This window comes from Camelina sativa, chromosome 7 (assembly GCF_030686135.1).
Source record: "Camelina sativa cultivar CO46 ecotype springtype chromosome 7, ASM3068613v1".
Classification (NCBI taxonomy): Eukaryota; Viridiplantae; Streptophyta; class Magnoliopsida; order Brassicales; family Brassicaceae; genus Camelina; species Camelina sativa.
This window is the reverse complement of record NC_141886.1, coordinates 2109685-2130099: the sequence shown is the minus strand read 5'-3', so window position 1 is coordinate 2130099 and position 20415 is coordinate 2109685. Positions and strand designations below refer to the sequence as shown.

At 39.3% G+C, this 20415-nt stretch overlaps 4 protein-coding genes and 3 pseudogenes across 10 annotated transcripts; 1 reads left to right on the top strand and 6 right to left on the bottom strand.

Annotated features, from left to right (window-relative positions):
- Positions 1-89: 89 nt before the first annotated feature.
- On the bottom strand, positions 90-684 carry LOC104699936 (uncharacterized). Its single transcript, XM_010415335.3, has one exon. It carries the CDS (start codon positions 617-619, stop codon positions 326-328), a length of 294 nt encoding a protein of 97 aa, XP_010413637.1. The 5' UTR covers positions 620-684; the 3' UTR covers positions 90-325.
- A 118-nt stretch (positions 685-802) lies between these two features.
- LOC104699934 (NADP-dependent alkenal double bond reductase P2-like) lies at positions 803-2738 on the bottom strand. The gene is made up of 5 exons (XM_010415331.3): positions 2274-2738; positions 1996-2182; positions 1740-1906; positions 1563-1645; positions 803-1463 (listed from the first exon to the last, which is right to left on the bottom strand). Exons 1-5 carry the CDS (start codon positions 2511-2513, stop codon positions 1085-1087), a joined length of 1056 nt encoding a protein of 351 aa, XP_010413633.2. The 5' UTR covers positions 2514-2738; the 3' UTR covers positions 803-1084.
- A 619-nt stretch (positions 2739-3357) lies between these two features.
- LOC104699933 (NADPH-dependent oxidoreductase 2-alkenal reductase-like) lies at positions 3358-5047 on the bottom strand (annotated as a pseudogene). Its single transcript, XR_015561883.1, has 5 exons — positions 4660-5047; positions 4396-4576; positions 4121-4287; positions 3944-4027; positions 3358-3871 (listed from the first exon to the last, which is right to left on the bottom strand). The product of XR_015561883.1 is annotated as an NADPH-dependent oxidoreductase 2-alkenal reductase-like (transcript).
- Positions 5048-5224: 177 nt separating this feature from the next.
- LOC104704200 (F-box/LRR-repeat protein At1g06630-like) lies at positions 5225-7043 on the bottom strand (annotated as a pseudogene). Its single transcript, XR_015560804.1, has 3 exons — positions 5954-7043; positions 5714-5863; positions 5225-5609 (listed from the first exon to the last, which is right to left on the bottom strand). The product of XR_015560804.1 is annotated as an F-box/LRR-repeat protein At1g06630-like (transcript).
- A 697-nt stretch (positions 7044-7740) lies between these two features.
- Positions 7741-10380, bottom strand: LOC104699931 (F-box/LRR-repeat protein At3g60040-like). Of its 4 annotated transcripts, none has more exons than XM_087456572.1 (5): positions 9472-10380; positions 8811-9376; positions 8411-8739; positions 8171-8320; positions 7741-8073 (listed from the first exon to the last, which is right to left on the bottom strand). In XM_087456572.1, the coding sequence occupies exons 2-5, from the start codon at positions 9331-9333 to the stop codon at positions 7888-7890; spliced, it is 1188 nt and encodes a 395-aa protein (XP_087312698.1). In that variant the 5' UTR covers positions 9334-9376; positions 9472-10380; the 3' UTR covers positions 7741-7887. The 4 variants fall into 4 exon arrangements, with proteins under 4 accessions (XP_087312698.1, XP_087312697.1, XP_087312696.1 ...); XM_087456571.1 differs by having other exon boundaries at positions 9645-10335; XM_087456570.1 differs by having other exon boundaries at positions 9564-9812.
- On the top strand, positions 10120-15775 carry LOC147940747 (uncharacterized; annotated as a pseudogene). The gene is made up of 3 exons (XR_015561502.1): positions 10120-10524; positions 10677-11480; positions 11573-15775. The product of XR_015561502.1 is annotated as an uncharacterized LOC147940747 (transcript).
- An 85-nt stretch (positions 15776-15860) lies between these two features.
- On the bottom strand, positions 15861-18125 carry LOC104699929 (polygalacturonase-like). The gene is made up of 4 exons (XM_010415326.3): positions 17634-18125; positions 16756-17045; positions 16366-16594; positions 15861-16261 (listed from the first exon to the last, which is right to left on the bottom strand). The coding sequence occupies exons 1-4, from the start codon at positions 18060-18062 to the stop codon at positions 16043-16045; spliced, it is 1167 nt and encodes a 388-aa protein (XP_010413628.2). The 5' UTR covers positions 18063-18125; the 3' UTR covers positions 15861-16042.
- Between the last annotated feature and the right edge of the window lie 2290 nt (positions 18126-20415).

The following is a 20415-nucleotide window of genomic DNA, read 5'->3' as shown; positions in this document are numbered from 1 at the left end:
GGGTAATCGCTATTTTTTTTTAATCTCTCATCTCATACATAATTAGATAACTAATTACAAATTTATATGACTACAAAACAAAAAAACAATTAACCAAACAAAACGAAGCTTATTTGTAATGATAAATTCAAACGTTGACATTTATTTGTTATAAACAGTCGAATTAGCAAAGATGAGAACTTGTTCGACTTCAAGTGAAAAATAAAAATTGTACATTTTTTTATAGAAGAGCGATGATGGCATTACCAGAACAAAATACAATTCTCGAAGACGAGATTACATCTTTTAGAAACTCGGATCTGGGAATTAACTAGTGACTGATACTTCAGAAGACGACGCGAAACTGCGGGGCGTCTTTGCCGTCGGCGGGAAGAATCTCCCAACGGCAAGGTTCGAGATCTTCGGAAACGGGACAGTATCCAGCGAGAGTGACTCTGTCTCCGGTAGCCGCAACGGAGCCGAACTCGAAAACCGTCGCGCGATCGGGTCGAGGAACTTCTATGGCTCCGTTCATACCCGGAGCTGGAGTTTCTGATTTCGGCATCTGTATCATATCCTGCTTAGACGTCTCGGACTGTGACGGCTTAGGACTTCCCGTGAACCATGATAGAATCCCCATCGCTATTCTCGCTCGAATCGGTGGTTCTCTCGAAAGATTTGGGGGGGGGGGGGGGGGGGGAATGTTGAATTAGGGCTTATCTCATCTTTTTCCCCCCTTTGTTACATACATTGGGCCTTGTAATTTTAGTATGGGCTTCAGTTGGGTTTCAATTTAAGCCCATAAATAAATAAAAATATGTAGTTTTGATAAATATATCCTTATATTTCATATGAATTCCAATTAGAGCTCAAACTTTTAAAATACCACATACAAACCCAAATTTCTCAGAAGCAAATACACAAAGGTTGAAGACTCAATCTTCTACAGATACTGGAAGCAAATAAATAGGAAGCACTAACAAAATACTAGGACAACCTATTGACTCCTTATACATGGGAGCTTATTCAGAAACAAATTAAGACGACCAAAACAAACTCAAAAACAACACAGATTGGTATAACAACCAGACACTGATAAACTTGGTCACTCTCGAGAAACTTTGATAACTTGCTTACCAACGTTTCGTCCATGTAAAAGTCCAACAAGAGCAGCAGGACCGTTCTCGAGTCCTTCCACTATGTCTTCAACGTAAGTTAACTTGTCTTCTTTTATGTTGGAAAGCACAAACTCCAAAAACTTGGGTTTTTGATCGATGAACTCGTAACAAGTAAACCCTTGCATCCTTATCCTCTTGAACATGATGTCTGGTAGATTTTGTACCAAGTCTCTGGTCTCAAGATGGTACTGAGAGATCATCCCACAGACAGAGATCCTTCCTGAAGTTCTCATGTTAAGTAGCACAGCGTCAAGCATTTTGCCTCCCACGTTCTCAAAGTATATGTCAATGCCTTTTGGGAAACACCTACAATCAAGAAAATAAATTGAGAGCTAGGAGACTTTTGATTATGTGATTCAAGAAACTGAATATTAAGAAGAAGAAGGAGAATTTATAATAATTAACCTTTTTAAGGCGGAGTCAAAATCAGGCTCTTCCTTGTAATTGAATGCATCATCGAAACCAAATTTGTTCAGCAAGAGATCAACCTTTATGGGAACTTAAACAATGTAAGCTAGAGACCGCCAAAAAAAGATTTAACTCTTTTGATCGAAAAGTTTCAGAACAAAAAGGCCTCCTGACCTTTTGTTTACTTCCAGCACTTCCAACAACATAGCAGCCCATCAACTTAGCAAATTGACCCACTAACTGACCAACCGCACCAGAAGCCGCAGACACAAACACTGTTTCTCCTTTCTTAGGTGAACATATCTCGAAAAATCCACCATAAGCAGTCAAACCTGGCATACCTGTTTATGAAAAGAAAGAAACAGAGCTTTTAGGAGATATATATATGTCTTTAATTAACATTGTAATGTATACCAAATCTGATACCAACCAAGGATTCCGGTATAATAGGTGAGAGGAACATCGATATTGATGTCGATTTTGGTGAATCTACCACTACCAGTCGCTTTAATAATACGATACTCCTCCCAGTCGACGATTCCGTGAACAAAATCACCTTCTGCAAAACCTGGATTATCAGAAGCTATCACCTTAGACACTCCAAATCCATATATAGGCTGCAACAACGCATCAGCAACAATTGTTAATTAAACCATCTCATGAGGTGCTTGTGTATGCAAAATGCATGTATGAATGTGTGAGTGTTACCTTGCCAGGGACGAAAGCATCCAAAAGTGCTGAAGTCGAAGGAGTTGGTTCTCTCATCAAAATTCCAATGTAAGGGTCACAAGACAAGTAAAGATTCTTCACCAGCATTGCCCCTGATCCGGGCTTAACCTTGAGTTCCATGATGTCTGAAGCGGTGACAATCATAAGATCAGACTCTTTTGGGGTACCCTCCACATAATTTCTCAGTATCACTTGCTTGTTTTTCACGGTGGTCTCCATATTCCTCGGCTGCACACTTACGCCCTTAGTAAAGCCCTTCTTCTTGCTTTGGTCAGATCTATATACAGTCTTCCAAACTTAACCCAGTTTTAGTTGGCTCACATGTTACACATGGACTCAAAAGCATCTTTGTTGGGATACGATATGTGTGGTGTTTCTGATGTAAAAAAAACTACTCCCTCCGGATTGTTTTACTAGGGAGTATCTATTTATTGTGAGTGTTGGAATATTTGTGGTCAAGATGCATATATAGACATATAGTGCACTGTGAAAATGACAAGTGACTATTCACGAGTTATCTCAATTTAGACCTATTGTATTCATGTCTCCCTCTATCCCAAAATATAGAATCTTTTAGCTTTTTTTTGTTTGTTCCATTTTATTAGATTTTCTCAAATTTTTATATTTAAATAGTTTATGACTTTTTAAATTCTGCAATATTTTTTCTATTGGTTGAACTTTTATAAATAATAGTGTATTTATTATTTCTTAATCTTTGTGTATTTAGTCAAAGAAATCTTATAAAATGAGACTGAGGGAGTAAATAATTTATATGAACTCTTTTTCTTTAATTGAGATGAATTAAATGTTTATTTTAACTAACAAGGAAACAAAATGTCTTCTTAAACTTTCTACCAAAAAAAAAATGTCTTCTTAAACTTTTTTTTTTTTGGTCGACTGGAATTTTTATTCATCAACTTGTGGTGGAACCAAAGGTGAAATACAACACTAAAGCCGGTGGACGAAAGCATATTTTCCGTTAAATTAAAAAGTAGTAATTATGTTCTCGTTTAAAAATTAGGACAGATTTTTAACGAAAAAATAAATATGTTGCAGCAGTGAATTTGGTAGTATATCCTTATATTTCATACCAAACTTTTAAAAGTTCCGCATACAGCCCACAATGCTGATGCTAAGTAATCAGAGATAACAGATTGGTATAGTTTTACATACAACTCGGTCACTCTTGAGCAACTTTGACAACTTGCTTACCAATGTTTTTGTCCATGTAAAGGTCCAACAAGAGCAGCAGGACCGTTCTCAAGTCCTTCGACGATGTCTTCAACGTAAGTTAACTTGACTTCTTTTATGTAGGGAAGCACAAACTCCAAAAACTTGGGATATCGATCGATGAAGTCATATCCAGCAAACCCTTGCATCCTTATCCTCTTGAAGATGATGTCCGGTAGATTTTGTACCAAGTCTCTGGTTTCGAGATGGTACTGAGAGATCATCCCACAGACAGCGATTCTTCCTGAAGTTCTCATGTTTAGTAGCACAGCGTCAAGCATTTTGCCTCCCACGTTCTCAAAGTATATGTCAATGCCTTTTGGGAAACACCTACAATGAAGAGGAAACTGATGAAAGCTATGAGATTTTGTTTCTGTGATTCAAGAAACTGAATATTAAGAAGGAGAATATATAAGAACCTCTTTAAGGTGGAGTCAAAGATCAGGCTCTTCCTTGTAATTGAATGCATCATCGAAACCAAATTTGTTCAGCAAGAGATCAACCTTTATTGGGAACTAAAACAATGTAAGAGAACGCCAAAAAAAAAAAACCAAAAAGTTGAACTCTTTTTGATCGGAAAGTGCAGAACCAAGGACCTTATGTTTACTTCCAGCACTTCCAACAACATAGCAGCCCATCAACTTAGCAAACTGACCCACGAGCTGACCAACCGCACCAGAAGCCGAAGACACAAACATTGTTTCTCCTTTCTTAGGTGAACATATCTCGAAAAATCCAGCGTAAGCAGTCAGACCTGGCATACCTGTTTATGAAAGAAAAAGGAAAAAAACAGAGCTTTTTAGGAGAAATAGGTCAATTAACATTGTAATGTATATTTTTCAATTTCTGCAAAAATAAATCTGATACTAACCGAGGATTCCGGTATAATATGTAAGAGGAACATTGATGTTGATGTCGATTTTGAAAAAACTACCAGTCGCGTTAATAATACTATACTCCTCCCAGTCGACGATTCCCCAAACAAAATCACCTTTTGCAAAACCTGGATTATCAGAAGTAATCACCTTAGACACTCCAAATCCAGCTATAGGCTGCAACCACGCATCACCAACAATTGTTAATTAAACCATCTCAGGTGCTTGTGTATGTATGAATGTGTGAGTAGTGCTGTTACCTTGCCAGGGACGAAAGCATCCCAAAGTGCTGAAGTCGAAGGAGTTGGTTCTCTCATGAAAATCCCAATGTAAGGGTCACAAGACAAGTAAAGATTCTTCACCAGAATTGCCCCTGATCCGGGCTTAACCTTGAGTTCCATAATGTCTGAAGCTGTGACTATCATAAGATCAGACTCTTTAGGGATACCCTTCACATAATTTCTTAGAATCACTTGCTTGTTTTTCACGGTGGTCTCCATATTCCTAAGATCAGTAAACCCCTTCTTGCTTTGGTCAGATATCTATACAGTCTTCCAAACTTAACAAAATTTTAGTTGGCTCACATAGTCACACATCATAGAAAGGACTCAATTGCATGCCAAAAGCATATTTGGTAATTGGTACGATATAATATTTGTGGTGCTGGAACATTTCTGGCCCAGATGCGTATTTGTAGTACTGTACTGTGACGATGACAAGAAGTGACTAACTAATTAAATCTCACAACGCCAAACACCATTCATTATTATAAGTATATATGTATCAATAATTGAAATATATTATCTTAGTTACTAAAATATCTTCTAAAAATATTTCACTGTGTAGTTTTTGATTTATGATGGCCTAATGGTTAAAGTAAGTCCGCGATTTAAAAATATTTACAGTTCAAACCTGCAAGAAACAATTTATGAGTTTAATGTTACACAGAATAATTGCACATGAAATCAGCAACTTTGATCTTGCACTTTGATGAAACTCCAAGATGCGTCTTTAGATCCCTAGACAGAATGGCATCATCCACCGCAATACCTTGTGCAACCTCCACTTGCACCAGTTCAAGGCATTTCGATTCCCCAATAATACTCTTCAAGTGTTCCAACTCTTTAGCAGTTCCTCCATAACCAAGAACATGCAACACCTTTACTTTGAATGGACGCATGGTAACATCGCCTGTGTAACCATCCAAACCCTGGAGAAGAATCAAGAAGATGCATGTAAAGGATCAACGACTAAGTCCGTCCGTCTCTCTCTAGAATATATTCTTTCATGGGGTTCTGCAAATGATATACATACCTGGATGATTAGAGTTTCAAGCTTTGGAGACTGCTTAAGCAGATATGGCAGCAGTTTCCAACCTCGTTTATTCTTACTCCCAAAAGACAAGCTCACCAGTTTGTTAAACACCGGTAGAAATAGTCCACGTTTAACACATCGAGAAATCACCTGAAAACAGACACACACACATACTTCAAGAATGTCTAAGCTCTTAAACGTTTCTTAAGGATAAACACATTTTGGGGAAAAAAAACTTACGTCAGTAGAACCGGGAGATAGATGCAGGGTCTCGATGTTGCTTATCCCTTTAAACAGACGAGTTATATCCGGCTCCGTGACCCTTTCAGAATAACGCAGATCCAGCCTAGCTTCGACTAGGGACTCCAAGTTAACTTGTTCGTACTCAGCCGAGGCATAATCGGAGTAGTCGAGGGACACAAGACTTGGGGCGTCAAATGACATACTCTGCATGGTATCAACTGCAACCTCACAATCGTAGTGAACCGACAGTTTGATTGATGGTCCGACTCGATATGCAGTATGGGTATCCTTCAGAGTAAGCCCGGACAACTAACTCCTCTAGCACCGGACAGCCAGGAAGAAGCACGTAACACAGATCTTCAGATTCAAAAAAGATTGAATTGATGCAGAGACTCTTAAGCGCTGGAAGAGACACATCTGGAGGAATTTTCCCAAGATCAATTTTTGTTCCCAGTGTCAGCTTAACCAGCGTCTTGCTCTTAAAGAGCTCAGGGGGCAGAAAGACGTCACCGTATTCCCTATCTGCGGGATGCTCGTAAACACCAGTTTCAGGACTCAGAACGATTGTACATAAGGTCTGTATGCTTACGTCCAGCTCCAAAACACCACGTTCTAGCGCATTACATATCCAGCGGCCCACACAAGCTAACTCGCTGGCCATGTGAATGACACATTTTAGAGAGAATTTCTTGATAGGAGAACCGCACTGCAAAGCGAGTGTTCTATCAATGAAATTCCTGAAGCTCTCCCGCATCACAACCCTCTCTTCTGGACCCTCTTCCGGTTTTAGCAAGTCAAAATAATCAAAATCAAGATTATGAACTAATCTAAACACATTCCTCCACTTTTTAGCTAGAACAGAGGTTGAAGCAGCCTGTTTTGTAGGAAGCGAGGACAAGATTTTGCCAAGAACCTCGTCAGGGAGCCAGCTGATTGCATCTTTTGAGCCAGTGTTCAACATTGTGGTATTCATACAGACAGAACAGAACCAATATCTTCCTCAAAAGTATCTGAAATATGAAGTGAGCTCAGAGTGATATACAGTGAGTGACTGCTGGATTAAACAAAGAAAAGAGAGGATATTAACATAACCTAGAGACAAAGCTCAAAATCGCATCAATGTTACAAAAGAAGGAGGGGGAGAGAACAAAAGGTCAAGAGAAGTTCAACACTTGAGCACGCAACTACGCAATGAAAGCTAAATCAACGAAATTACTTTCAGACAAAAAAAACACAGGAGCGTAAAGGTTCACGCTTGAATCAACCCTTAAATTAATGGCAAGGTCCGACCTCGATAGTCACACCAAGAAGCCGAGTAAAGCACAACTAATCCATCAAATTACTCAATCTATCTATATAACCAAGTGGAAGCTCAAAAGAACAACACTTTAAGCCCTTGTAGGAGAACAGAGATCAGAGAATTGCAATTTCATATAACAAATTTTAACAATGTAAAGCTTCTACAAAACTATGAGGATACTACAAATTGCACATAACAATGACGTTCCACAACTCTAAAAAAAAAAGAAAAAAGAGGGCATAGAATGTAAAAGCTTCAACCTTTTCCTTTTCGATTGAATTGAAGACCTCTCTCCCTTCAATGAAAGATGGTGAAAGAAGATATATATATTGGGGGGGGGGGGGGGGGGATAAAGGAAGTTTCAAGCATAAATATTTTTTATATATTTTGTTTTTGTTTAAGATAAAGATTTTTATATTGTGGAATGATTCCACTGTTAGCTGTTCATAATTTGATTATTTTAATTATTTTTAATACTTTAAAATTCGTTCTAAACAAAGTAACATTTATGGAAAAAAAATTCTACATATATATTTTTAGTTTCGACTTTTAGATAAAAAAAGTTTTGTTTCCATTTTTTTTTAATCGTAACTTAGTTATTCTCAATCCTAGAACTAGAATGAAACGCAGCTTATATGACATCATCCACCACAGCTTCCGCAGCCTCCTCTAGCACCACCACTTCAAGGCATTCCGACTCCCCAATAAATTTCTGCACGTTTTCCAACTCTTTAGCGGTTCCTCCATAACCAACAACACGCAACACCTTCACTTGGGACGGAATCATGGTCACATCCCCTGTGTAACTATCAATCCCCTGTAGAAGCATCAAGAAAATGCATGGAAAGGATCAACCACTTAAGTTCCTATCTCTGTCAGTTAGTTCATGGGTTTTGCTAATGATATATATATACCTGGATGATTAGAGTTTCCAGCTTTGGACACTGCTCAAGCAGATATGGCAGCAGTTCCCAACCTTCATTATTCTTACTCCCAAAAGACAAGCTTACCAGATTGTTGAACACCGGTAGAAGTATTCCACGTTGAACACATCGAAAAATCACCTGAAACACACACACACACACACACACTTAGAGAGAATGTCCAAGCTCTTTACAAAGTTGCAAAGAAAGAAAAGAAAGTGGCAAACTTACATCAACAGAAGCAGGAGAAAGATGCAGGGTCTCCACGTTGCATATCCCTTCAATGAGACTTGATACATCAGGCCTCTCGATTCTTTTAGAATAACGAATATCCAGCTTAGCTTCCACTAGGGAAGCCAAGTTAACTTGTTCGTATATAGCCAAGGCATAATCGGAGTAGTCCAAGGACACAAGACTTGGGGCGTCAAATGACATAATACTATAAGGACCAATTTCAAGCTCACAATCGTAGTGAACTGATAGCTTCTTGATGCTCCGACTCGAGATGCAGTATGGGAGTGCTTCGAAGTACTTGTGACGTACGACTAAATCCTCGAGCACTGGACAACCAGGAAGAAGCACATGACACAGATCTTCATATTCAAAAACGACCGAGTCCAAGAAGAGACACTTAGTGCTGGAAGAGACAAATCTGGAGGAAACTTTCCAAAAGAAATTCGTGTCCCCAGTGTCAGCTTAACCAATGTATTGCTCATAAAGAACTCATGAGGCAGCAGTATGTCACCATAGGTAGGTTCAATACTAACGTCAAGCTCCACTACACCACGCTCTACGGCATTACGTATCCAGGGGTACATATGATCCATCTCACTGTCGTCGCCAATGTGATATTTTAACGAGAATTTCTTGAGCGGAGAAGCGCATTGCAAAGCCAGTGTTCTGTCGACAAAGTTCCTGAAGCACTCCCGGATCTCGTCCCTCTCTCGCTTACCATCTTCCGGTTGCAGGAAGACAGAATCATCAAAATCGAGATTGTGTACCACCAATGCAAACAGATCCCTCCACTGTTTCGAGAGAAGAGATGTTGAAGCAGCCAGTTTGGTCGGAACTCTGGACAAGATGTCGCCCAGAACCTCATGAGGGAGCCAGCTGATTGCATCTTCGGAGCCAGTATCCAAATTTTTGGTATCCATAGTGACAGTCAGAAGCAATCTCTTCCTTAAAAGTAATAAGTGCCTGAAACATGAAGTGAGTTCAGAGTGATTCATATAAAAGCCAAAATGCACGCAACGAATATTAAAAAAAAAAAAAAGAGAGGATATCAACATAACTTAAGAGGCCTAGACAAAGCTCAAGATTGTATGAATGAATGTTACAATAAGAACCAGAGAGGGGAACAAAGACCAGAGAATTTTCCACAAACCATAAAATCCAGTATTCATTCATTAATTACAAAGATTTGAGCAAACACAACAACTACGCGATGTATTCTCCAAATCGTAACCTTAATCGTCCCTCTTCGTCACTCTCCAGCTCCACTCTCACTTCGCCGCTTTCTAGAAAAGAAGACGAACGAAATAAAATCACGACTGACAAACCCAAATCGCGAGCCCTAGATTTCTTATTTTTTCCCCAATTTGAAACGACGACGACGTTTTATTATATCCACAACAATTCTAAACAAGGTATGTCAAGTGGGTTTATAATAACAACAAATGTGTATTACACTTTCGAGAATGGTTGTATTTTATTTGACAAACAAATTGCTTTGTCGGTGGGTGGAAATGGCTAGGGTTTTCGCACAGAGAGCTTCTCAACGGCGAATCGTAGATCTATTCTGAGTGAAACCCTAGAGAATCAGTCGGTAAGAAAATTTCAATCTCAGTTCTTGGCCGTGTCGTAGAGTGTCCTCTCCTGGGGGTGGTGGGCTGTAAGTTTCAGAGAAGTACCACATAGATTAGATCTGTGAGGACGGAAAGATGAATCGGCCCCGCAAGAAGAAGGAGAAGTCACTTATGGAGGAACTTCGCGAGCTAGATCTATTGGGTGAAGGGGAGACGGTGAACATTCCAGATCTGGCAAATGAAGATTTAATTGAAGAAAACTCAATGAGTGTGGTGGTTAGGTGTTTGAACCCGACAGTTCACAAAGTAGGAGGTTTGGTCAAAGCTCTCCCGGCTATCTGGGGAATGGATGATAGAGTCCGTGGAAGGGGAGTGAGTGAAGATAAGGTTCAGTTCATTTTCGAGACAGAAGCAGATCTATATCATGTTCTGTTTCGGGGCCCGTGGTTTGTCAATGGATGGATCGTGTCCCTGGACCAGTGGAAGCCTAATCCAGACCCAGACTATCTGAACAAGATTCTTTTTGGATACGCATCAAAGGCATTCCCATTCACCTCCTAAAGAGACAAACAGTGGAAAGTATTATCGGACCTCTAGGGAAAGTGGACGCTGTGGAGCTTCATGCCAAAAATTCCAACTCCTTAGAGTATGTGAGAGCACGAACATGAGTGAAAGCTGATGAACCACTGCAGTTCTGTAAAGTAGCGAACTTTGCATCAGGGGAGAGAGTGACCGTGGAGCTGACTTATGAGAAGTTACTGAAGGTGTGCTTGCTGTGTAAGAGGTTGACTCATGAAAGGTCCATTTGCCCTTTCCAAATCAATGATTTGATGGGGGGAAATGGAAAGGGTACAACAAGAAAAGGTCGCCCGACAGCGAGGTCTACAATGTATAAGGCAAATGCCAAGGGTAAAGGAAAAGTGGTGGAAGATGTAGAGGAAGGAGTTAAGGAACGGTCAGGAAACCCGGGGAAGAAGAGTCTGCCCTCACCCTCTGAACCTATACCAAAGACGACCGGGGTTAAAGAGCGACTCCAATGGCCATCTGAAGGGGCTAAGAGGCAGCGAGGAAGTAAAGCACAGGGGGCTACTAATTCGGTAGAATGGAGACCAAAAAAAAGATTAGAGGAGAGCTCTGCAAAGGCGGGAGACCTATGTTCCCAGGGAGAGCAGACGATGTTGCTTTCAAAAAGAAGACGCCAAAGTGGAAGTGGAGAAAAACAAGTTAAAAGAGCGAGACTGGGGTTAGCTGAGGAAGAGTGTCAATCTCCCTCGGTTTTTGAGAGACTTGGACAAAGTGGAGAGAAGTCCAATAGTGGTGAGAAGAGGAAATTGTCAAAATCTGGGTCTAACTCTTCTCAAAGGGAGGAAAAGCTTTCTCCGTCGGTTTTTGATAGGTTGGAACCCCAGCTCCCTCAGAAGAGTTTTCACACTCGCGAAAGAGGAGGTTCTACGAATCTGGATGGGAACGGAGCTTACCAAGGCTCCAATCATTCGGTCTTGTCGGTTACAACAAACCATAGGAACTCTTCAGACCATGTGTCTGATGGTGCTAGTGGTCAATTTGGAAAAGAAGGGTTGATGGGTAATTCCAACCCTTCAAAATCAATATAAGAATATTGAGTTGGAACTGTCAGGGGGTGGGGAATACCCCTACAGTTCGACACCTGAGGGAAATACGTGGTCAGTATTTCCTAGAGGTAATTTTCCTCTGTGAGACCAAGAATAAAAGAAGTTACTTGGAGAATGTTGTGGGTCACCTGGGCTACCACGATCTACATACGGTAGAACCGTTGGGAAAGAGTGGGGGATTAGCTCTGATGTGGAAAGAGGAAGTGCATATCAAAGTTTTGCATTCGGATAAGAGAATGATAGATGTACAAGTCAAATGGCAAGATAAGGAGTTCTTTCTCTCTTGTATCTACGGGGATCCAGTCCGAGGAGAGAGAGGGAAAGTGTGGGAGAGATTAACGAGGATTGGCATCGAAAGATGGGGTCCTTGGATGATGACAGGGGACTTCAATGAATTGGTGGATCCGTCGGAAAAGAAGGGAGGTCCAGTCAGATCGATGGCAACATGTGTTGAGTTTCAACAAATGTTGTCAGCTTGTGGACTCTGGGAAGTAAGACACAAAGGCTACCAGTTTTCATGGTTTGGGAATAGAAATGATGAACTTGTACAATGTCGCCTGGATAGGACAGTGGCGAATCAAGAATGGATGGAATTGTTTCCGGAAGCACAGGCTGTGTACCTCAAGAAGGTTAGTTCTGATCACAGTCCACTTATAACCACTCTGATGGGGGAAAAGTGGAGAAGATGGACCGGTTTCAAGTATGATCAGAGATGGGTTCAAAGAGAAGGCTTCTGTGACTTTATGAAGGAAACTTGGGACTCGGAACAAGTAAAACAATCAAATTCTTTGGTTGAGAAGCTGACGCGCTGCAGGAAGGAAATCTCAGGATGGAAGAGAAGGAATAAGCCAAACTCTTCATTAAGAATCCAAGAGCTTCATAGCAGGATTGATCGGGCCACACAACAGAGCCCCTTTAGTATAGAAGAGGTCAGACGATTGAAAAGTGAGCTCAATAAGGAGTATGTGCAGGAAGAGAAGTTTTGGCAGCAAAAGAGCAGATTCATCTGGTTGAATAATGGTGATAAGAACACTAAGTTTTTCCACGCAGCAACAAAAAACCGTCGAGCTCAGAACCGCATTTAGGTACTTGAGGATGAGGATGGGATTGAGTGGTTTGCGGAAGAAGACTTAGGCAGAGTAGCGGAAAGTTACTTCAAGATGCTATATACCTCTGAAGATGTTGGATATAGGCTCCAAGAGATGGAACAAGGCACAAACACTGTCTCTACCGAAATGAATGAAATGCTGTCAGCTGAAGTTTCCCTGGAGGAAGTGAAAGAAGCAGTGTTTGAGATCAATCCAAATAAGTGTGCTGGCCCTGATGGTCTTACAGGTTTTTTCTTTCAGCAGTTCTGGGAGAGAGTTGGAGAGGACATTACGGAGATGGTAAGAAGCTTCATGAGAACTGGAAGGTTGGAGGAAGGAATAAACAGAACAAACATCTGTTTGATTCCCAAAAAAATGAAGGCTTTAAAGCTCCAGGACTTTAGACCCATTAGCTTATGCAATGTGGTCTATAAGATTGTTAGTAAGCTGTTGGCATTGAGACTTAAACGGATCCTCCCCAATATTATCTCCGAGACACAAGCTGCATTTGTGAAAGGGCGGCTTATCTCAGATAATATTCTGATCGCACATGAGATGCTACATGCTCTCAGCTCCAGAAATATGTGTGCGGAGAACTTCATAGCCATTAAAACCGACATTTCCAAGGCCTATGACCGTGTGGAATGATCTTTCCTTGGAAACGCTATGACCTATTTGGGCTTCTCAGGGAGTTGGATCAGGTTGGTCATGGAGTGCGTGAAAACTTTAGAATATCAGGTGCTGATTAATGGTGTACCGTATGGGGATATTCAACCAACAAGAGGGCTGAGACAGGAGGACCCCCTATCTCCGTACCTCTTTGTGATCTGCACAGAAATGTTGGTGAGGATGCTAAACAAGGCGGAAGAGGAAGGAAAGATTACTGGGTTAAAGATTGCAACAGGGGCTCCATCTATCTCCCATTTACACTTTGCAAATGATAGCTTATTCTACTGTAGGAGGGAGGAGGAGGAGATAAATCAGATGGTTCGGATAATTGAGGAATATAGCCTGGCTTCGGGTCAGCGAGTAAACTATCAGAAATCCAGTATCTATTTTGGGAAGCTTATTCCTGAGGAAACTAGAGGAGAGATCAAGCATAAATTAGGAATAAGTAAAGAAGGAGGGGAAGGAATCTACCTGGGCTTACCAGAAGCTTTTAAAGGCTCCAAGGTCACCATACTAAGCTATCTGAAGGAAAGGTTGAATCAACGAGTTAATGGGTGGCAAACAATGTTTCTATCCCAAGGGGGAAAAGAAGTCCTTTTAAAAGCAGTGGTTATGGCTTTACCGACCTATACGATGACGTGTTTTAAACTTCCAGTAACTGTGTGTCATCAACTTGTCTCGGTTATGGCTGATTTTTGGTGGAAAAATAAGAAAGATTCCAGAGGAATGCATTGGCGAGCATGGGAAGAGCTGACCAGGCCAAAAGCAGAGGGGGGATAGAGTTTAGGGATATAGAGGCTTTTAATGATGCCCTGTTAGGGAAACAACTATGGCGGATCATAACCCAGAAGGAATCCCTTGTGGCAAGAGTTTTCAAAAGTCGTTACTTTAGAAAATCAGATCCTCTGACTGCTCCCCTGGGATATCGCCCTTCGTATGCTTGGAGAAGTCTCCAGGCAGCCCAAGAGCTGTTGAGGCAGGGAGCTAGGGCTGTGGTGGGAAATGGCAAGGAAATAAATATCTGGCAACATCAATGGCTCCAATCCAAACCGGCGAGAGGATTATCAAGAGTAAAGCAAATCCCACCTGAGTTTCAAAGTTCTGTCGCCCATTTAGTGACTGTGAAAGATCTCCTCGGCCCTGATGGGAGAGAGTGGAATAGGGATCTCCTATCCTTAGCTTTTGAGGACGAAGATAAGCAATATATTGAGGAAATCAGACCAGGAGGATTCCAGACAAAGGATGGATATACTTGGGATTATACAAAGTCGGGACTATATAGTGTAAAATCTGGATATTGGGTTGTACTAAAGGTGATAAGGCAGAGAGGGCGAGCCCAAGTAGTGGCCCAGCCAAGCCTCGATGCGCTCTATCAACAGATATGGAAGCTGGAGGCACCACCAAAGATTCATCATTTCGTCTGGAAGTGCTTAAGCAATTGCCTCTCTGTGAATGGGAATCTGGCTTATCGCCATATTTCTAAGGAAGCTCTATGCATCCGATGCCCAAATTGTACAGAAACAGTGAACCACCTGTTTTTCCAATTCCCCTATGCTAGAGTGGTGTGGGCGGTATCTTCTGTCCCAGCCCCTCAAGGGGGCGAATGGTCTGATTCTCTCTATGCGAATATGGATTGGGTTTTAAATTATCAGAAGGAACAGAGAAGTCAGACTCCGCAACCGACTGTATCTCAATGGGTGTTTTGGAGATTATGGAAAAGTCGGAATGAGATGTGCTTTAACGGGAAAGACATTGGGGTGGAAAGACTGATCAAGTTAGTAGAGGAGGATGCTGAGGAGTGGAGGAGCAGAGAAGAGAACACAGGTAGATTAAGGCCTAACCCTTCGGCTCTATCACTGGAAGTTCGATGGAGACCACCACCGTTAGAGTGGGTCAAATGTAATATGGATGGAGCTTGGCCTAGGGAAGGTGATCGGAGTGGTGTTGGTTGGGTCCTAAGGGATCATCAAGGGTCGGTGTTATGGATGGGAGCTAGAGCATTACCAAGAACATGGAGCGTTTTGGAAGTTGAAACTGAAGCCCTCCGGTGGGCGATGGTATCGGTTGCGCGGTTCCAATATAAGAAGGTGATCTTTGAATCAGATTCCCAAGACCTTATTTCAGCGATTAATGGCGATGAAAGGAGACCCCCAATAGCACCATTATTAGAAAATATAAAGTGTCCATGCCGCCAGTTTGAGGAAGTAACTTTCAAGTTTATAAAACGAGGAGGGAATGCGGTTGCAGACAGGATAGCTCAGGAGACTACCTCTTTTCAGAGAGATGAGATCCGACTTTATTCTAATGCACCGCGTTGGCTAGAGTATCTAGTGGAAACAGAACTTGTATCACATAACATTGGTGAATAATAAAGTTGTTGTTGAGTTAAAAAAAAAAAAAAAAGAATGGTTGTGGCCGTTGTGGGATCAGTTGGTTACAACCTATGCTGGCTGGACATGAGATAGATCGCATGTACTAAATGTCTAAATAGACCATAATTTCATGTATTTCAAATCTTCCAACCATAAACATACACGAATAAAGCCGTATTACATATTAAAAAAAAAAAAAAAAGACGACATCACTTACATTTTCACAACTAAGACAAATTAAAATAAGAAAATATATATATATATATATATATATATATATATATAAAATATGTTTAGGTCATAGACAACTGTTGGGGCGTTGAAACCCAGCCTCACTCCCTCCGGCATGACTACAGTCAGCTATAGCCGGTTTATTCCGGTACGTCAACTTCACATCTTGAATTCGGATTCCGGTACACGGCTTCTTAGAGCTACAGTCAAATTTCACTCCTACTTCCGTCGCCGATGTCCCGTGTATATCCAAGAACGTTACGTCGCTAATTTTTACCCCAGATACCTGATCATATATATTATAAACCAATTCATATTCAGGTTAACAATGTTCGTTTTCAAATTTAATGTTTTAATTTAATTTGAAGAAAGAAAAAAAGTTTATTGAACCTGGTTAGGACAATTTTCGTTGCCGGGGCAATAGTTTTGGTCAATGACGATTGGGTTTTGTACGTTATTCATAACACAATGTTGGAAACGGATGTTCTTAGCAAATCCATTACTGGGCCTGGCCCATGACTTTATTCTCACCCCGTTCTCTGTTCCGGTAAACGTCGCCGTTTTCACTGTCACGTTCTGTACACCTGCCTCCACACTTTCTTTTCCCAAACTCCCAATGCTGCGCGCATTATATAAAGTTACCAAATTACCAAATAAAGGTTAGAACTGAATTTTAAAAACACGAATGAAAGGTTTAAACCATATCAAACCTCTCTATAATGTGTAACACTCTAGTAATGTTCACCAATGGAATTAAATAATTAGTAACAAACTGATTACCTGATCCCATGGCCAGGACCACAAGCGACGTTTTCGATCCAGAGTCCGTTAGTGCCTGGACCAATGGAGACACAATCATCGCCGGTGGAAATTTTAGAGTTGAGGATGGACACGGTTGATGATGACTGCACGTGGATGCCGTCAGTATTTGGACTGTTTCCGTCAGCCGAAACTTTGACTCTGTCGAGCTTTACGTTACGGCAGCCGTTGATCACGACGTGAAACATCTGACTGTTGAGTGACGTCAGCCCGGAGACCAACACGTTGATTGAGTTCTGAAACCCTATGCTCTGTTTGCAATTTAATTTGTTGCTCACGTGTCAATTACATTTTATCCAAATATAATAGTGTATATATATACACTATTAAATTAACACCCTATAAGAAGTCAACCAAACATAACATATTTTTGCATTTGCTACGCATGGATGAAACTTGTAATTCATGTTAGCGGAAAAGTAGAGAAACAAAATTACGGGAAATGCATAATTTTGGATCGTGCTATAACGAAATTGGCGGAACTTAAAAAAAACGGCGTATATATACATTCAATTTTAAAATCTATTTTACTTAAGAAAATGCTTTTCAATGGTTTCAAGTTTCAACAATTTCAAGTTTGGAACAGAAGCAAATATATGTAAGAAAAAATTGACACTTTTAAGTTTTTAGATTTGCCCTTAAAATTTTATGTCGAAGATAAACTTTTTCCCTTTTGAAACAAAACTTTTCAACAATTTTACTCATTTTGTTGATCACAATTTGTATAAAATTGTTCGTTTTGTAGGTTGACACAACGTAATTATAAACGCTATACAGTAAAAGCATAATTCACAAATATTAACAAGAAAAAGGCGTTAAAATGGTAATTAAGCTCTTACCGTAGCGCCACTAGGGCAACTCTTGCCGGATTTCTTGCAAGACCATAGAGAAGTTCCTTGAGCGTCAAGAACTCCGCCGTAGACAGAGAGGCCGTCGAGATGTTGGAAGAAAATCCAATAGTTTTTACCACCAATGACTCGATAATCCGATGGAGCCACAAGTGTACCTTGTATACGGACCGTGACGGACTTGCGTTTACACTTGGCACCGTCAAAAACAATGCTTCTTAATAAAAACCGTCCTTTAGGTACCAATATGGTGACCGGCTTGACCGAGGCGCAGGCTTTCGCCCACACGGCGGTTAAGGCCTTTGTGGAGTCGGTTTTGCCGTCGGGTTTGGCTCCATAAGAGAGGATATTGTAGGTTTGAGCTGAGGACGATGAGATCGATAGGAGAAATAGAAGAATTATGATAAGCGAAGAAGGCATTGTTTAAACTTAAAGAGAGAGAGAGAGAGATGGAGAAGTTGATTAATAGTGGTGGTGGGTGTGTGGGAATTTGAAACGGTTTAGTGGAGGGTATATATAGTATTTGCGTATTTATGAAAGGGATTATTATTATTTTTGTAGAGTAATATTTTTCTATTTATCAAATAAACGAAACCTTAGATCTGAAGGAGAAAGTTTGATATGAAAATTGATTTTCTTGAATAGTTAATTTATTCGAGTGGTTTGTCAAGCGATGATTGGCAACATATTTTGTTTTGTCAAAATTTCAGAATATTGCAAGTTGTAGACTCTTTGATTTTTTAGAAGTTGGTGTCTGTTGTAGGTTATTATCATGATCTCTACTCTAGTATGCTGAAAAAATCAGGCTGTTTTTAGGTATATGCTTTTATCGTGATTCGTGAGTAAATGCATGATCATTTATAAGATGTTATATTTCATATAGCTAGTAACTAATGATGAAATTCAAGTAATATGATACACAAGAATTAGTATCTGTTAGACACTTTCTCATATAATAATTTTGTAAAGTGCATTTTGTAAAGTAGGCACTTTACAAAATATATTTATAGTATAGGCAATTTTATCTCTCTTCTCTAAGGGCATCATTTTAGGGAACAGTTTTGGGTGTTCTTAGAGTAAAAATATTATGAAAATAATGTAAGATCATTAGTTTAAATCTTTTGTTAAGAAGTTAGTTATTGGGAGAACATGTTTAAGATCATAAGATTTAATAATATAATATTCTTAAACATATGAATATTATAAAAACTTAGAAATTAACATTTAAATTCATACTTATATAAAATTCAAAATACAATACCAAATTTTTATGAAACAAAACAACATTGTAAATAAAATTAAAAAAAAAACAAACAAACATATTACTTAATTAATTAAAGCACACAAACATTTTATTTAATTAATACATAGTTTAATGTCCAAATTTATTCCATATATTCTCTATCAAATCCTCCTTTGATTTGTGATGTGCTTGTCTATCACGAATTATTGTATGGCCATCACCTAAACCCTCAAGATTTGAAGACATATTTACTGAAAACGATGACTTATTTAACCTTGTGCAAACATAAATATCCCACAAAAAAGTATTTGTACAATCATACTTTTTTTTTCTTTCTTTTTCTTTTTTCCTCTTTAACTTTTTAACTTGATTTTGTTATTAATTTATACAAAATAATTATAGAAATTCCTCAAAATACCATAATTTAAGTTTTTATTAAGATACATCATTTTAATTATTTTTCCAAAAAACCACATAAGTTTTATTTTCCAAAAATATCAAAAACACAAAAAATAGTTTTTATAGATTTCTAATTTATTTTGTTAGGTTTGGGTTTACACTTTTAAATTTAGAGTATAGTCTTTAGGGGTAGGGTTTAGTGTTTAAGATTTAATGGTTAGTTTCTAATATTAATCTATACTTTGATATTAATCTTAAAAATACCAAATTTTAAGTTTTTTTCCAAAAATAACACAAACACAAAAGTATTAATTATTTTTTCCAAAAAATCACATAAGTTTTATTTTCCAAAAATACCACAAACACAAAAAAAATTGTTTTTAAGGATGTAGAATTTATTTTGTTAGGTTTGGGTTGACAATTTTAAATTTAGGTTATAGTTTTTAGGGGTATGATTAGTTTTTATGATTTAATGGTTAGTTTCTAATATTAATCTACACATTGATATTAATCTTTAAAATATCAAGCTTTAAGTTTTATTTCCAAAAAATCATAAAAGATTTATTTTCCAAAAATAACACAAACACAGGAAAATGATTTTTAAGATTGTAGAATTTTATTTAATATTTATTTATCCTAGATCACACACCAAACCAAGAGAGTACACTAAACTCAGTTGGTACACCTCAACCCAAATAGTACACTAAACTCATATGGTACACCAAACCTAGATAGTATACTAGACCAAGATGGTACACAAGATTCATATGGTACACCAGACTCATATGGTAGACTAGACTCTGATGGTACACCAGAACCAGATGGTACACTAGACCCAGATGGTACACCAGACATAGATGGTATACTAAACTCATATGGTACACCAGATTCAGATGGTACACCACACACTTATGGTACACTATACCAAGATAGTAAACCAAAACCAGATGATACACCAGACATAGATGATATATTAGACTCATATGATACACCAGATTCAGATGATACACCAGACCCATATGGTACACCAAACCCAGATGATACATCAGACTCAGATAGTACACTAGACGCATATTGTACACTAAACCTAGATTGTAAAGTATAACCAAATGGTACAAAAAACACCTATGG